Source organism: Sardina pilchardus, chromosome 4 (assembly GCF_963854185.1).
Source record: "Sardina pilchardus chromosome 4, fSarPil1.1, whole genome shotgun sequence".
NCBI lineage: Eukaryota > Metazoa > Chordata > Actinopteri > Clupeiformes > Clupeidae > Sardina > Sardina pilchardus.
Window position 1 is genome coordinate 11,465,728 of NC_084997.1, and position 17,674 is coordinate 11,483,401.

Here is a 17,674-nt window from a genome sequence, read left to right on the forward strand (position 1 = left end):
GTTTAGACTCAAAAACAGGAATTACTGTACAAATATGATTGCTCTCTTGGTCAACATCACAAACGAGAACAATAATAAGAACACTTACCAAGCTGATCTTTCACGATGACAGGAATGATCATTTCTTTAGGTTCACTGAGTCCAGCATGATTTTCTGCCATAACTCTGAAGAGGTATTCAGCATTTTCTCTCAAGCCTTTAATAGTGTGTGAGTTTGTCTTCACTGTTGTACATTTCACCCATTTAGTTTGTCCTTTTTCAACTGCTTCAATAAGGTAGCCTGTAACCCTGCTGCCACCATCATGTTCTGGTCTTGACCAGGCCAGGGAGATGCTATCCTTTGTCACACCAGTCACACCCAACTTCGCTGGTGCACTTGGTTTTTCAGTGATCTTAGTTCCATCTCTCTTCTCTCCAGGAACACCCACACCATATTCATTCTCTCCAATGACTCTGAAGTAATAAATTGCACCCTCTTGCAAGTCTTCAACTCTGTAGGACATCTCATGGCAACTACTTGTTACAGTGACCCATGCCTTTTTGCTTGCTTCACGTTTTTCAACATGGTATGCCTTCACAGGGTCACCTCCATCATTTTCTGGAGCTTCCCATGTAATTCTAGCAGAATCCCTTGTTACATCCTTTGCCTTAATGTTACGTGGGGGCCCAGGAGAGTCAAGGACTTTGACCATCATAGGCAATGAAGCAGTTCCAATTCCATTATCAATGGTAACAACATACTGTCCAGAGTCATTTCTTGTTGAATGCTCAACAGTGAGGGAACTGCTAGTGGCAGTGGTCTCCACGCTAGCTCTGAGCTTAAGGTCTACCTCCTCCTTGGCCCAAGTAGCTGATGGTGAGGGTCTTCCCTTAAATGGTGCAGTGAGTGTGAATGAATGGCCATGTGTGACAAGTAGTGTCTTACGCATCTCTATGTCAACATCAAATACAGGCTCATCTACTCTGTCTTTGGCTACTTGAGGTTCAGAAGGTAGAGAGGGGTCACTGTCACCAACTTTGTTGATTGCTTTGACAGCAAACTCATATTCCACATCAGTTGTAAGACCTGAGATGGTAAACTCTGTATTCTTTGTCAATGCAATGGCCTCTGTCCATTCCTCATCCTCTGTCTTCTTATATTCCACACCATATCCAAGAATTGGGGCTCCACCATCATCTCCTGGCTTGTGCCATACAATTGAGATAGAGGTCTTGGTAAAATCGACAATCTTTGGTTTGTTTGGTGGTTCCGGTATGTCTGCTTCATCTTCTGCTCTAGCTGGTGCAGATGGGTCACTAGGAGGTCCAGTACCAGCTGCATTTTCAGCAAGAACACGGAATTCATACTCACAACCTTTACGTAGTTTTGACACATCTGCTGTCACATCCGTAATAAGTTGTCTATTATAGCGGACCCAGCGATTGCCTGTTTTCTCACGCCTTTGAATTATATATCCTGCTATGTCACTGCCTCCATCACTTTCAGGTTTTTCCCAGGTGAGTTTCATCATATCCCCTGTTATTTCTGTGATTTGAACAAATGATGGTGCACTTGGAATTATGAAAGGATCGCAGCATTTGATAACTTCAGACTCAAGTGATTCACCAACTCCATATTTGTTTACAGCCCTAACTCTAAAGATGTACTCATTATCCTGAAGAAGGTTTGTGACCTTGTAATAATTCTTTTGAACCTCTCCATGCACAAGAGTCCATGCAAGTCGGCTTGTTTCTCGTCGCTCCACTACATAATGCATGATATCTGCACCGCCCTTTTCTTGAGGAGGTCCCCATGCCAATGTGCACTGCTCTGCAGTGATGCCAGTGATTGCCAGTGGACCAGCTGAAGGGCCTGGTTTGTCAATGATTGTGCAGTTCACAGGCATTGTTACAGTTCCACCAATATTTTGGAGTGTGAGTAAATACTGACCGGAATCAGTTCTTACACAGTCCTTAACTGTTATGGATGTGGTGGTGTCGGTAGAAAGGACTTGAATTCTGGCCCTGGGCTCAATTTCATGACCATCTTTTGTCCATGATGCCACTGGAAGGGGTCGGCCAACGATATCAGCATTAATTTTCAGAGTCTCTCCTGCTTTTACAACTACGACATCTCTGAACTTCACGTCCATCATTATGCGTGGTGGATCTACATCATCCTTGACTGTGATGGGGCCTGTGTTATAGGATGGTTCACTGAAGGAACCCGCAGCAGTCTTTGCAGTAACGCGGAAGTCATACTGTTGATCTGTTGTGAGGCCAGTAACATCAAAGTATGTTTCTGGCACATTGGTGAAATTGCATCTCATCCAGCGGCCGTCAGGAAGATCTTTACGTTCGATGATATAGCCAGTAACTTTAGATCCACCGTCATACTCAGGCTTTGTCCAGGAGAGAGAAACAGATGTTCTTGTGATACTAGTAACTGTGGGCTGACTAGGAGGATCACATGGATCTCTTGCAGCTACAGGCTCACAGACTTTGCTCACCTTTCCAATTCCAGCAATATTTTCAGCATAGACACGATATTCGTATAACATGCATTCCTCAATGCCAGTGACTTTGTATTCTGTGTCTTTGATCAGGCTTCTGTTAATTTTTGTCCACAGAATGCTACTGCGTTCTTTACGTTCCAAATGATATCCAAGTACAGTGCTGCCTCCATCATTGACTGGCTCATTCCAGGTGACAATCATGTAAGCCTTAGTAGCAAATGATACTTGAGGTGTAGAGGGAGGTCCAGGTTGCTTGCATACGTATTGTGCAGTAATTGCTGGAGAATCTTTGCCAGGACTCTTCCCATATCGATTGACAGCATAGATTCTAAACTGGTACTCAGAGCCCTGAGTCAAGCGAGTAGCTTTGATAGATTGCCTAGCCACATTAGTGGAAACTATCTGCCAAACTTGTGTGTTGGTGTCTCTCTTCTCAACAATATAATTACTGATTGAACAGCCACCATCATATTCTGGTGGGCCCCATGACAAAGTAATGCTATCATTTGTGACAGCATCACATTTCACAGCAGTGGGTGCTCCTGGTTTATCCAGAACAACAATGCTAATATCAAATGACTTAGTGGCTGCAGTATTTGCAAGAGTGAGATCATACTTTCCTACATGCTCAATTTTAGCTTCTTTTATGACAATCTTGGTTGAGGTTTTTGTGTTCAGAATTGTGGTGGAGGAAGTTTGTTTGAGAGGAAGATTGTCTTTCTTCCATGACACAACAGGTTTAGGTCTGCCTCTGATTGGAATCTCAACTGTGAGATCATCTCCAGCCTTGACACTATAAGTGTTGAAGAGCACGTGAACAGAGGGTTCAATCTCAATCTCTTTAGCGACAACTGGAACACCCAGTTCTTTTGGCTCGCTCTTTCCCTTTTCATTCAGAGCAATAACTCTGAATGAATATGTTTCATTATGTGCCAGATTTGGTACTGTTGCTTCCAAGACCTTGACTGTGGTGGCCACTCCCCATTTGTCAGTTCCCTTAGGCAACATTTCCACATTGTAGAACATGATTTTGCTACCTCCATCATGGGCAGGCTTTTCCCATGTGAGAGTTGCACTGGTTTTGGTGACATCGACAAGGGTGACTTTTCCTGGAGCCATGGGCACTTGAGCAACTTTCACTGGATTTTTAGTTTCTGCCATCACACCCATACCATACTCATTCAGAGCACAAACCCTGAAGTAGAAAATGCCACCCTCTTGGAGTTCATCAATCTTGAACGAAGTGTGGGTACAGTTGCTTGTGACAGTTGTGTAGGCTTTCCTTACAGATTCTCGCTTTTCCACAATATAGGTAGTTATTTTAGATCCACCATCTGTCAGAGGAGGCTCCCAGGAGAGAGTGACTGAGTCTCTCTTGACATCCTTCACTTCAAACTTCTGAGGAGCACTTGGTGTGTCTAAAATTCTCACATTAATTAAGGCAGATTTAGTGCCAGAAGCATTTTCAAGGTTCAGGGAATATTTCCCACTGTCAAATCTGTTGACATTGTCAATAACAAGCATTGTATAGGAACTTGTGACTTCAATCTGTGCACGTTCGGTTAACTCTGCCTCTGCCTTTTCCCATTTCACAGAAGGCTCAGGTCGACCTCTAATAGTTACAAATAAGCGCAGAGATCCACCAGCACGGACAGACACAACCTTTCTGAGGTCAGCATCTAATTCCATCTCTGGTGCCTCAACTTTGTCAACTGCAACAACTGGGCCATGGAACTCTGCAGGCTCTCCAACTCCCTCAGAGTTAAAGGCAGAAACACAAAAGTCATATTCCCCATTTTCCTTGAGATTTTCCACCGTTAAGCTTGTTCTCTGAATACCTGCTGGAGGTGTGCATGTGGTCCATTCTTCAGCAGCGACTTCTTTCATCTCAACAATGTAGCCTTTGATGTATGCACCACCATCAGTAGCAGGTTTAGCCCAGGAGAGTGAGACTGTTGATTTTGAATGATCTACAACTCTGGGATGCTGGGGTGGACTGGGCGGTGTTGTTTCGTTAATAGCTCTGTGGAACATTGACAAATCACTAACGTCTCCCACACCAGCTTCATTTTCAGCAGAAACGCGGAACTCATAGAAGTGACCTTCTAGAAGGCCTTTTACTCTGAAGAATTCCTCTGTCAGCTTCTGTCTGTTGCATTTAGTCCATCTCACTCCATCTTTGTCACGTTTCTCAAGATGATAGCCGCTGATTTCAGCTCCTCCATCCGATTCTGGCTTAGTCCATGCTAGCAACATTGAGTCCTTCGTAATTTCACTTGCCTCAGGTGCAGAGGGTGCACTTGGTGTCATGTAAGGATTGCGTGCAACAACTGGATCAGACACAAGAGGTTCACCAACACCATATTTGTTGACAGCCATAACTCTGAAGATATATTCATCACCTGGCAGAAGTTTAGTCACATGAAAACTGGAACTTTCAACCTTTGTTTCAACCATCCTCCATGACAGTCCGCTGGTTTCTCTCTTTTCAATAATATAATGAGAAATCTTTGCTCCACCATCGAGAGCAGGCTCCGCCCAGAACAGTTTGCATGAGTCCTGCATTACTCCTGTAACACGCAATGGCCCAGTGGGTGCACCAGGCTTATCAAGAATCTTCACAGTAATTGGTATTACTTTTGTTCCACCACTGTTGGTAAGACTGAGATCATAGTGCCCACTGTCTAATTTTGTGCAGTCCTTGATTGTAATGAATGCAGATTTCTCTGTAGTTTTCCTTTCAATTCTGAGTGCCCTTTCAATTTCCTTTCCTTCCTTTAGCCATGCAACAGTAGGAGTTGGTTTACCATGAATATCTGCATCCATGAGCAAACTTTCTCCAGCACTGACAACAATGACATCCTTATATTTTGGATCCATTGAGACACTTGGAGGCTCAATTTCATCTGTAGCTGTGACTGCACCAGTGCTGTCAGATGGTCCACTATAAATGCCAGCTGCATTCCTTGCAATTACTCTGAATTCATATTGATTGTCCTGTGTTAAGCCTGTGATAGTAAATTCAGTCTCAATGATATTGGTAAAGTTAACTCTCATCCAGTGACCCTCAGGCAAATCTCTCTTTTCTACGATATATCCAGTAACTTTGCTGCCACCATCATATTGTGGCTTTGTCCACTGAATAGTCATTTGGTTCTTTGAGATGGCAATGGCTTCAGGGGTACCAGGTGGATCACATGGATCACGAGCAACAAAGCTCTCCGACACTTTGCTCGATCTACCAATGCCCACAATATTTTCTGCAAACACTCTATACTCATAACCGGCACCCTCCTCTAGATTTATAATCTTGAATTGAGTATCTTTAATGAGTGTCTTGTTTAGTTTATTCCACATGATGCTACTTCTTTCTTTATTCTCTAGATGGTAACCAATGACTGAACTTCCACCATCATTCACTGGCTCATTCCATTCAATGATCATTTGTTCTTTTGTGGCAGATTTGACATAGGGAGTACCAGGTGGACCAGGGACCTTGTAAGGATACTGTGACACAATTGCTTTGGAGTCCAGAGGAGCACCTTTTCCGTATCTGTTTTCAGCAGATATCCTGAACTGATACTCAGAACCCTTCTTCAGCTTGGTTACCTTCATAGTGGTTCTTGCCATATTGTTTGAAACCAGTTGCCATGTAGTTGTAGTTGTGTCTCGCTTTTCAATAATGTAATGTTTGATCTGGCAGCCACCTGTATACTCAGGGGGCTCCCATGAGATGGTGACAGTGGTATTACTCACATCAGATACTTTCACTGGTCCTGTTGGAGCTCCAGGCTTATCAAGAATTATGAGTCCAATCTCTTTTGTTGCCGTGCCTGCTGTATTGGTGGCTGTGGCTACATATGTTCCTAACTCTTCTTTGGTGGCCTCAGTGATCTTTATGATAGTTGATGTTGGTGTATTGGAAATACCCAATCTGCTAGATATTTTGATACTTTGTCCATCCTTTTTCCAAGTAACTTTCGGTTTAGGGCGTCCAAATACTGGGATTTCCAGCTGGAAGTCCTTACCAGATTTCACACTGTATGTACTGAACTGTACCTTAAGGCTTGGCTCAATAGTCATGTCACTCGCAATCACTGGTGAAGCCAGTGGCGTTGGTTCACTCTTCCCCTTCTCATTGTATGCCAAAATTCTGAGCAGATACTCCTGACCTGCTGTTAGCCCTTGGACAGTTCCTTCACAGGTCTTAACGGATGTTGCTACACCCCATTTATCTGTTCCCTTTGGTAGCATTTCAATGATGTATCCAACAATTCTGCTACCACCGTCATGCTCTGGTTTCTCCCATGCCAGAGAGGCACTAACTTTGGTAACATCAGTCAGGAAGACCTTTCCAACTGGCTGTGGAACTTCAGAGGCCTTTGAAGCATTCTTTGTCTCAACAGATAAACCAATACCATATTCATTTTCAGCCATAACTCTAAAGTAATACATGGCACCTTCTGCAAGATTTTCAACTTTGAAGGTTGTTTTGGTGCATTTCGCTGTGACACCTGCATATGCTTTGCGCGTAGATTCACGCTTTTCAACGACATAATGCTTGATCCTGGCACCACCATCAACAAGTGGAGGCTCCCACACCAGTACAACAGAGTCCTTCTTAATCTCTGTGACTTTAAGGTTCAAAGGAGCACTTGGTGTGTCCAGAACCTTTACTGTCACAAATTCAGATACAGTGCCACTACTATTTTGAAGTGTCAGAATGTATTTTCCAGAGTCTCTTCTGTCACAAGAATCAAGTGAAAGTTGGGTGTGATGACGACCTTTCTCAATCACTGCCCGCTCACTCAGCTCTGCTTCATCTTTTGTCCACTTAATCTCTGGAGTTGGCCTTCCCTTAAATGGTATATCAATTCTCATAGATCCACCAGCACGAACAATGACTCCTTTCCTCAGCTCAGAATCAAGCAGGATTTCAGGAGTTTCAACTCTGTCTTCTGGTTTGACAGTTCCAGGAACTTCAGCTGCTTCACCAACACCCAGTTTGTTAATTGCACAAACTCTGATCTTATATTCATGGTCAGCAAGCTTGGTGATTTCAAACTTGTTGACTCTTAATCCAGTTGGTGGTGTGCACATTGTCCACTCCTCCTCCTCAGCCTCAGCTTTACATATCTCAACAATATAGCCCTGAATTGCAGTTCCACCATCAGTGAGAGGTTTTCCCCATGAAACAGTAACAGAGCTGCTTGTTGTGTCAATAACGTGTACATGTGATGGTGGGCCAGGCTTATACTTTGGATCACAAGCCCTGTAGTATGGGGTTGGTAAACTTGGCTCCCCAACTCCAGCTGCATTTTCTGCTGCCAATCTGAACTCATACTCATGATCCTCTGTGAGACCTGTAACTCTGAAGCACAAGTCTGTTACCTTTCGCCTGTTACACTTTGTCCATTTGATTCCTGCTCGGTCTTTCTTCTCAATGACGTAGCTGGTAATTTCACTTCCACCATCACTATCCGGAGCAGTCCAGCAAACAGTCATACCATCCCTTGCAATGTTGGTTACATCAACAATTTGAGGTGAACCAGGGGGTACAAATGGATCTTTCATGATTACAGATGCTGAATCAAGTGACTCGCCAGTACCATAAGCGTTGACTGCCATGACACGGAAGATGTACTCATTGCCCTCAAGAAGCTTGGTTATTTTGTATACAGTGGTGGTACAGTCACTTGAAACAATTGTCCAAGCAAGGCGGCTGGTTTCTCGTCTCTCAATTACGTAATGAGTTACTGGGTTCCCACCATCATGAAGTGGTGCCTTCCATGATAGAGTACATCTGTCCGATGCAACACCAGTGATATGAAGAGGTCCTTCACATTGTGCTGGTTTGTCTAGCACCCTCACTTGGAATGGAACAGTCTGAGAGCCAGCCACATTTGTCAGTTGTAGAATGTACTCTCCACTGTCCTGTCTGACAGCATCTTTCACAATAATCATTGCTCTTGTTTCAGTGTTCTTAATGTCACATCTTATGGTGTTTTCCATGTGTTTCTCTCCCCTGAACCACTCAACTGTAGGTGGTGGCTTTCCATAGACATCAGCATCAAGTTTAAATGTTTCTCCAGCATCAACCACAATAGCTTTAGTGAACTGTGGGTCAATTGAGAACTTGGGTGGTTCAACCTCATCCAGGGCAGTGATAGGTCCACTGTTGTAGGATGGCTTGCTGAATGTACCAACTGCATTCTTTGCTATTACTCTGAAGTCATATTTCTCACCCTCTGTTAGACCAGTGATAACAAAGTTGGTTTCAATGACATTTGTGAAATTAATCTTCATCCAGCGTCCATCTGGAAGGTCACGCTTCTCAACAATATAACCAGTTATGACACTTCCTCCATCATACTCAGGCTTAGTCCATTGGATTGTTATGGAATCCTTGCTAATATGGACTGGCTCCGGGATGCCAGGTGGGTCACACTGATCACGTGCCACATATCCCTCAGAGAGTTTGCTGCATCTTCCAATGCCTACAATGTTTTCAGCATATACCCTGAACTCATATTCAATGCTTTCTTCCAGTGGTGCTGTTTTAAACATAGTGTCTTGAATGAGTGTCTTGTTGACTTTGGTCCAGAGAATACTGTTTCTCTCTTTACGCTCAAGATGATAACCAAGAACAGCACTGCCTCCATCTGAAACAGGTTCATTCCATTCTACAATCATATGATCCTTTGACAGATGTGAAACAAATGGAGTGCCTGGGGGACCTGGCTCTCTGTAAGGATACTGCGCTACCACTGGTTTAGATTCCAATGCATAGCTCTTGCCATAACGATTCTGAGCAATAATTCTAAACTGATATTCAGCTCCAGTTTTTAGCCTTGGTACTTTAAGGGATGTTCTTGCAACTGATGCTGCAACATTTTCCCATGTGGTGGTGGTTGTGTCTCTCTTTTGTACAATGTAGTTTGAAACAGAGCAGCCTCCTGTGAACTTTGGTGGATCCCATGAAATGGTAACACTTTGTGTAGTTACTTCATCAAACCTAACAGGTCCTGCTGGTGGACCGGGTTTATCCAAAGTGATGATTTCAATAGCTGTGTCCTTGTGGCCAGCAGAGTTAGACACATTAATGCTGTACATGCCACCATCCTCTCTAGCTGCTTCTTTGATGCTTAGTGTTGTGCAGTTCACTGTGTTGATAATGTTTACTCTTGAAGTTACTTTCATACCCTCCCCATCCTTTTTCCAAGATACTGTTGGTTTAGGACGTCCAGAAATGGGAACATCAACAGAGAGATCTTTGCCAACCAGAACGCTGTAGCTGTTAAATACCGGTTTTATATCTGGTTCAAATACAAGGTCCTTTGCTTGAACAGGAACAGCAAGGGTTCTTGGGTCACTCTTTCCCTTTTCATTGATGGCCATAACCCTAAAGAGATATTCGTCTCCTGGGTTGAGATTTTTGACAGTAGCCTCTAAGGTCTTGACATTTGCACAACCAGACCACTTATCGTTGCCTTTAACTTGCATTTCAACTAGGTATTGAACAATTCTGCTGCCACCATCATGAACTGGTCTCTCCCATGCAAGAGAGATAGTTGTCTTTGTCACATCAACAACATTCAGTTTACCAGGAGTTTGAGGAACTTCTGAAATCTTCAGCGGATCAGCAGTGTCTACAGGCAAACCAATTCCGTATTCATTTTCAGCCATAACTCTGAAGTAGTAACAGCATCCTTCTTGGAGGGGTTCAATTTTCCATACCACCTTGTGGCAGTTTGTTGCTACAGCGGAAAATGTTTTTCTTGTGCTTTCCCGCTTTTCAATTACGTAGTTCTTAATTTTTGCTCCACCATCCAAAAGTGGGGGCTCCCATGAGAGAGTTATAGAATCTGTTGTAATTTCTTTGACCTTCAAACTGACCGGGGCACTTGGTGTATCAAGCACTCTTACAATAATAATGGCAGAACTTGAGCCAGTAGAGTTTTCAGCAGTTACACTGTACTTTCCACTATCATTTCTGTTGACTTTGTCAATGACAAGAGAAGTGTAAGTGCTTGTAACCTCCACCTGAGCTGTTTCTTTCAGTGGAGCCTCATCTTTCTCCCATTTAACAGTTGGTGAAGGCCTTCCTTTAATCGGGATGAACAATCTGAGAGATGTACCAGCTTTGATGCTCATGATCTTTCTGTACTCTGGATCGATGTCAAGATCTGGTTCTTCTGTCTTGTCTTCTGGCACTATTGCTCCAGCTACATCTGCATTTTCACCAACTCCTACTTTATTAATAGCACAAACTCTAAACTTGTATGCTTGTTTTGCTTTTAGATTTTCAACAGTAAATCGGGTGTGTTTGACACCATTTGGTGGAGTGCACATTGTCCATACTACTTGTTTCTCTTCAGATTTCTCCTCAGATTTGTCCTCGGATTTCTCCTCTGTTTTCTCTTCAGTTACTTCTTCAGTTTTCTCTGGTTCTTCTGTAGCTTCACAGCATTCAATAATATAACCCTGAATTTCACAACCTCCGTCATAGATAGGCTTGCCCCATGCAAGATTGACTGAGGTCTTGGTCATATCAGTAACTTTAGGATTACTTGGAGGACCAGGCTTGAAAATGGGGTCCAGGGCCTTGAAAAACACAGAAGGTGCGCTTGGCTCACCAACACCAACAGCATTTTCAGCAGCAACTCTAAATTCATAGCTGTGACTTTCAAGGAGTCCTTTGACTTTGAAGGTTAAATCTGTGACTCTTGACCGGTTGCAACGAGTCCATCTAACTCCTTCCTTGTCATGTTTCTCAATCACATATCCTGTGATAGGACTTCCACCATCAATTGTTGGTGCTTCCCAGGTTATTACCATAGAGTCCTTCCTGATATTAGATATTTCAACTCCCTTGGGTGTATCAGGTGTCAAATAAGGATCTTTGATTATTACAGCATCTGAATGCAGTGGATCACTAACACCAAATTTGTTAACTGACATCACTCTGAAAATGTATTCATTTCCTTCAAGTAGTTTTGAAATTTTCAGGTAAGTGCTTTGAGCCTTAGAGTCAACAACAGTCCAAATAAGTCTGCTTGTCTCTCTTCTCTCAACAATGTAATGAGAAATTTCACTGCCACCATTCTGCAGTGGTGCTTTCCAAGAAAGGCAGCACTGCTCACATGTGACACCAGTTACAGCAATGGGACCATCTGGTGGACCAGGTTTGTCCAGCACAGACACATTCACATTAACTGATTTTTCACCACCAGGATTTCTTATTAAGAGAGTGTACTGCCCACCATCTGCAAGCTTGGCTTCTTTGACAGTAATACATGCTTTGGTTTCGGTGTTTTTTATTTCACGATATAAGGCATTTCCAAGTTCAGCTTCTCCCTTCATCCAGTGAATTGAAGGTGATGGTTTACCATGGACATCTGCATCAATCTTGAAGGAATCACCTGCAGTTATCACAAGTGTCTGTGTGTACTCTGGGTCTATGCTGATACGTGGTGGCTCAATTTCATCCTTTGACGTAATGGGTCCAGTGCTATATGAAGGCATACTGAAAACTCCAGCAGCATTTCTTGCAATAACACGGAACTCATATTGCTGGTCCTCCACTAACCCAGTGGCAACATATTCAGTTTCAATGACATTGGTAAAGTTAGCCTTCAGCCAGCGGCCTTCTGGCAACTCCTTCTTCTCAACAACGTAACCAGTCACCTTGCTTCCACCATCGTATTCTGGTTTAGTCCAAGCAATTTTGATAGAGTCCTTTGTGATTTTAATGGCTTCAGGCTGACCAGGGGGATCACAAGGGTCTCTGGCAATGTACCCCTCTGACAGTTTGCTGACTTTTCCAATACCAACAATGTTCTCTGCATAAACTCTATACTCATATTCCTGACCCGCTTCAAGGCCTGTTGTCTTATATGTTGTGTCTTTGATAATAGACTTGTTCAACTTAACCCAGAGAATACTATTTCTATCCTTTCTTTCGAGATGATAACCTAAAATAGTGCTGCCTCCATCATTGACAGGCTCATTCCAAACAACAACCATGGTGTCTTTGGTTGATTCATGAACCGATGGTGTACCAGGGGATCCTGGAAGTTTGTATGGATACTGAGCAACAACACAGCTTGAGGCGAGAGCAGGGCTCTTTCCATATCTGTTCTCAGCTGTTATTCTGAACTGGTACTCTGTTCCTGTCTTTAACCTCGCAGCTTTGACCTTCGTCCTTGCAAGATTAATAGCTACAAGTTGCCAATTTGTTGTGGCTGTGTCTCTCTTCTCAACCATATAGCCGTTGATAGTGCAACCACCATCATACTCTGGAGGTGCCCAGGAAATAGTTATACTATCAGAGGTTACATCTTCTATTTTCACTGGACCGGCTGGTGGGCCAGGTTTATCAAGAACAATCACTCCAATATCTACTGTGGTCTCACCAGCAGTGTTGGTCAGTTTGATGCTGTATTGGCCAACATCCTCACGGCAGGCTTCTGTAAATGATAGTTTCAACATTGTCTCAGTAGATGAAAAGTTCACCCTACTAGTTCGTTTCATGGGGACTCCATCCTTAATCCAGGAGACAGCTGCCTTTGGACGAGCAATGTATGGCACTTCAATAGTCAAGTCTTCCTCAGCAAGAACACTGAATGTAGAGAACTGCAATTTTGGCGAGGGAGCAATCACAAGGTCCTTAGCAATAACGGGCACACCAATAACACGAGGATCACTTGTTCCCTTCTCGTTCTTTGCTGAAACACGGAACATATACTCTTCACCAGGTGTAAGGTTTTTAATTATTGCCTCAGTAACACGAACAGTTGCAACTGTACCCCATTTGTCATTGCCTTTGCTCTGCATTTCAACAATATAGGCACCCACTCTGCTTCCTCCATCATGCTCAGGTTTCTCCCATGTTAGTGTAACACTGTTCTTTGTTACATCCAAAAGTGTGATCTTTCCAGGTGGTTGTGGCTTTTCAGACACTTTGATTGATTCAGGAGTCTCTATTGGCAGACCAATTCCATACTCGTTTTCAGCCAAGACTCTGAAGTAGTAGTTACATCCCTCTTGCAAATTCTCTAGAGTATATGTTGTCTTGTGACAGTTGGCTTTGACAGTGGCATATGCTTTCCTTGTTGCTTCACGCTTTTCTACTACATAATTCTTGATCTTTGTGCCACCATCATTCAATGGCGGTTCCCATTCAAGTGTCGCCGTTTCCTTGGTAATTTTGGCAATTTTAAGGTTTTGTGGAGCTCCTGGTGTATCAAGAACTTTGACCTTCACTGTGACTGTTTTTGACCCTGAGCTGTTTTCAACTGTCAAATTGTAGTTACCACTATCAAATCTGTTGACATTTCCAACCACTAAAGAGCTGAAAGATGAAGTACTTTCAATAGTGGCTCTGTCAAGAGGCTCATCATTGTCTCTTGTCCATTGAGCCTGAGGTGCAGGTCTTCCTTTAATTGGCACAAAGAGTCTGAGTGTGCAGCAGGCTCTGAGAGTGACAGTTTTGCGAAGCTCGGCATCAAGCTCAACCTCTGGTGCAATTAACCTGTCCTCTGCTTTGGGGGTGCCAGGGACAGCTGCAGGTTCTCCAATTCCCTCACTATTTATGGCTGAAATATTTACCTTGTATTCATCATTCTCTTTTAGGTTTATAATTGTAAATGATGTTGCCTTTAATCCATCTTTGGGAGATACAATAGTCCATTCCTCTTCCTCTTCCGCTAAACTAGCAGGACATGTTTCTATAAGATAGCCAGTTACTTCAGAACCACCATCGTATACAGGTTTATTCCAAGCAATAGTAATGGAAGACTTTGTTGTGTCCAAAACCCTTGGATTTCCCGGGGGTCCGGGTTCATACAGAGTGTCAGTAGCCTTATAGAAGGGACTTGAGGAACTGGGTGGGCTAACACCAGCTGCATTCACAGCAGAGACTCTGAACTCATATTCATGTCCTGAGACAAGTGCTGTAACCCTGAACTGTAACTCGGTCACAGGCCTCTTGTTACATTTAACCCAACGCAGACCAATTTTATCTTTTCTTTCAATATTGTAGCTTGTTATTGGACTTCCACCATCACTACTTGGGGCACCCCAGAAAAGTACCATTGAGTCCTTGGTGATGGCTGATACTTCAGGAGTTTGTGGTGCATCAGGTGCAACATAAGGATTGTCTGCAATGGTTGGAGCAGACTCAAGAGGTTCTCCAACTCCATATTTGTTGACTGCCATGACCCTGAAAATGTACTCATTGCCTTTCAATAATTTAGTCACTTGGAACTCTTTTTCAGTTATCTTAGAAGCAACATGTGTCCAGGCAAGTCTGCTTGACTCGCGTTTCTCAACAACATAATAATCAATATCAGCCCCTCCATCATCTGCTGGTGGAGTCCATGTTATCTTGCATTTGTCGGCTGTTATGTCTGAAACAGCAAGGGGTCCTCCTGGTGGACCTGGCCTGTCCAGAACTTTAACTTTGTATACATGCTTGGCAAAACCACCAACATTCGATGCAGTCAAAACAAATTCACCACCATCTTTTCTCAGTGAATCTTTGCTTATCAGTGTTGTTGTGAGGTCAGTCATTCTAATGTCCAACTTTGAGCTTCTTTCAACGTCTTTGTCATCTTTAGTCCACGTCATGGATGGCAATGGTTGACCTGCAACATCAGCCTCTAACTTGAAGTTGTCACCAGCTCTCACAAGAACGACATCCTTGAATATAGCATCAACCATAATCCTGGGTTCCTCAACATCATCTTTGCAGACAATTGGATCTGATGGATCAGAGGGTTCACTGACAGCACCAGCTGAATTTCTTGCAACCACACGGAACTCGTAAGAGGCATCCTGTGTAAGTCCACTGGCAGTGAAGGATGTTTCAACGATGTTTGTGAAGTTGGCCCTCATCCAGCGACCAGCTGGCAAGTCTCTCTTTTCCACAGTGTATCCAGTTATCTTGAATCCACCATCATACTCTGGCTTTGTCCACTGAATTGTAATAATGTTCTTTGACACATAGATTGGAACTGGCTGACCTGGTGGATCCACTGGGTCAAGAGCCAGCATGGGTTCTGAGGCATGGCTTGGTTTTCCGATGCCAGCCAAATTTTCAGCTAACACTCGGAATTCATATGCAATACCATCTTCCAGTCCAGAGGATTTAAATAAGTTTCCTTTAACCAGAGATTTGCTTATCTTGTACCACACAACACCACTCCTCTCTTTCCTTTCCACATGGTATCCAAGCACTTCACTTCCGCCATCATTGACAGGCTCATTCCATCCAATTGTCATTGTCTCTTTGGTGAAGGCAACAACCTTGGGGGTTCCTGGTGGTCCAGGAACCTTGAATGGGTGTGCTGCAACCACTGCTTCTGATGTGATTGGAGGTCCTACACCATATCTATTTTTAGCTTTGACACGGAACTGGTATTCTACACCTGTTTTTAAACGGGTTGCTTTGAATGTTGTTCTGATGATTTGCGTGGATAACTCTGTCCAAGTCTGACTTGTTGTTTCTCTGATCTCCACAACATAATTATTAATTGGTACACCACCATCATTTTCAGGTGTCTCCCAGGAAAACGCAATAAAGGTGAGGGAGATTTTGTCCAACTTGATTGGTCCTTTTGGAGGTCCTGGAACATCCTGTACCTTGATTCCAAAGGTTTCTGACACAGTGCCAAGTATGTTCTTTCCTGTAACAGTGTATGCTCCAGTGTCACTTCTTAGACATTCAGTAATGCTCAAGATTGTAGAAACAGCAGTATTTTCTACATTTAATCTTTGTGTGAACTTAAGTCCTTGACTATCTTTCTGCCATGAAACTGTAGGTTTGGGACGCCCAGAGACTGGTATCTCAACTTTTATGTCATCTCCTGCCTTGGCAATAATCATCTTCTGACAGATACCACGCAGGTCAAACTCTGGTTCTGTGGTCTGCTCCTTGATGACAACAGGCTTGCTTTGACGTGGTGGACTACGACCAGAGTGATTCGCAGCCATGATGCGGAAAACATATTCCTCATTTTCATTGAGATTTTTCACTGTGTAATCAAAGGACTTCACTGTTGTCACATGGGCCCACTGATCACCACCTTTCTTCTGAGCCTCAATAACATATCCTGTAATTCTGCTACCACCATCATGTTTTGGTTTAGTCCATGCCAAACTTGCAGAATTCTTTGTGACATTTGTGATTGTGACAGTTTGAGGAGCAGTTGGTGCCTGAGATGCTCTGATTGGATCAGCAGTCTCAGCAGCTTCACCAATGCCATATTCATTTTCAGCAGAAACTTTAAAGTAATACTCAGAACCCTCTGCCAGATCTGGGATTTTTACAGAGCATTCCTCACAGTTCATGATTACAGTGGCATATGATTTTCGAGTAGACTCTCGTTTCTCTACAACATAATTTGTGATCTTGGATCCTCCATCAACAAGAGGCATTTCCCACTGAAGGGTAATGCTCTCCTTGTCAATGGCTTTAGGTTTCAAATTAATAGGAGGCCCTGGTGAGTCTAAGACCCTAACATTAATATTAGCTGTCTTCTTTCCAGCTGCATTTTCCAAGGTCAAGTCATATCTTCCAGCATCACGTCGATTGCAGTCAGGGATTACCAGGAGAGTGTAAGACTCAGTAACATCAATGGAGGCTCTTTGTTTAATTGGTCCTTCATCTTTTGTCCAACTAACTGCAGGAGCTGGTCTTCCTTTAATTGGAACAAAAATGCGGATAGATCCTCCAGCTCTGACAACAAGTGTTCTTCTGAGTTCGACGTCAAGCTCTAGATCTGGAACTTCCTCCCGTTCAACAACTTCAGTAAGATCTTCAATTTGTGTAGACTCCCCAACACCCACACAGTTCACTGCACTCACTCTAAAGTGATATTTCACTCCAGTTTGCAGGTCTGGCACAACAAATTCTGTAATCCTCAGCACTCCTTCTTTTTTGGCTTTGACCCACTCCTCTTCTCCTTCTTTTCTATGCTCAACTATGTATCCAGTTATGTCACGTCCACCATCATCTAGTGGTTTACCCCAGTGCAGTTCAGCAGTGGTTTTTGTTGTGTCAGTAACTCTTGGGTTAACAGGAGGACCTGGGACATCTGTTTTTAAAAGAAAAGGTATACATGACAATACATCAATATTTCAATAAACAATGAACATTCACAAAAAGTAATCAAGCA

At 43.3% G+C, this 17,674-nt stretch overlaps 1 protein-coding gene across 1 annotated transcript in view; it reads right to left on the reverse strand.

The window, feature by feature from the left end:
• Positions 1-17,674, reverse strand: part of LOC134078306 (titin-like) — a 143,195-nt gene that overhangs the window by 26,141 nt on the left and 99,380 nt on the right. The window contains 1 exon segment of the mRNA XM_062534132.1: positions 89-17,593. Within this exon segment, the coding sequence (XP_062390116.1) occupies positions 89-17,593 (17,505 nt within the window).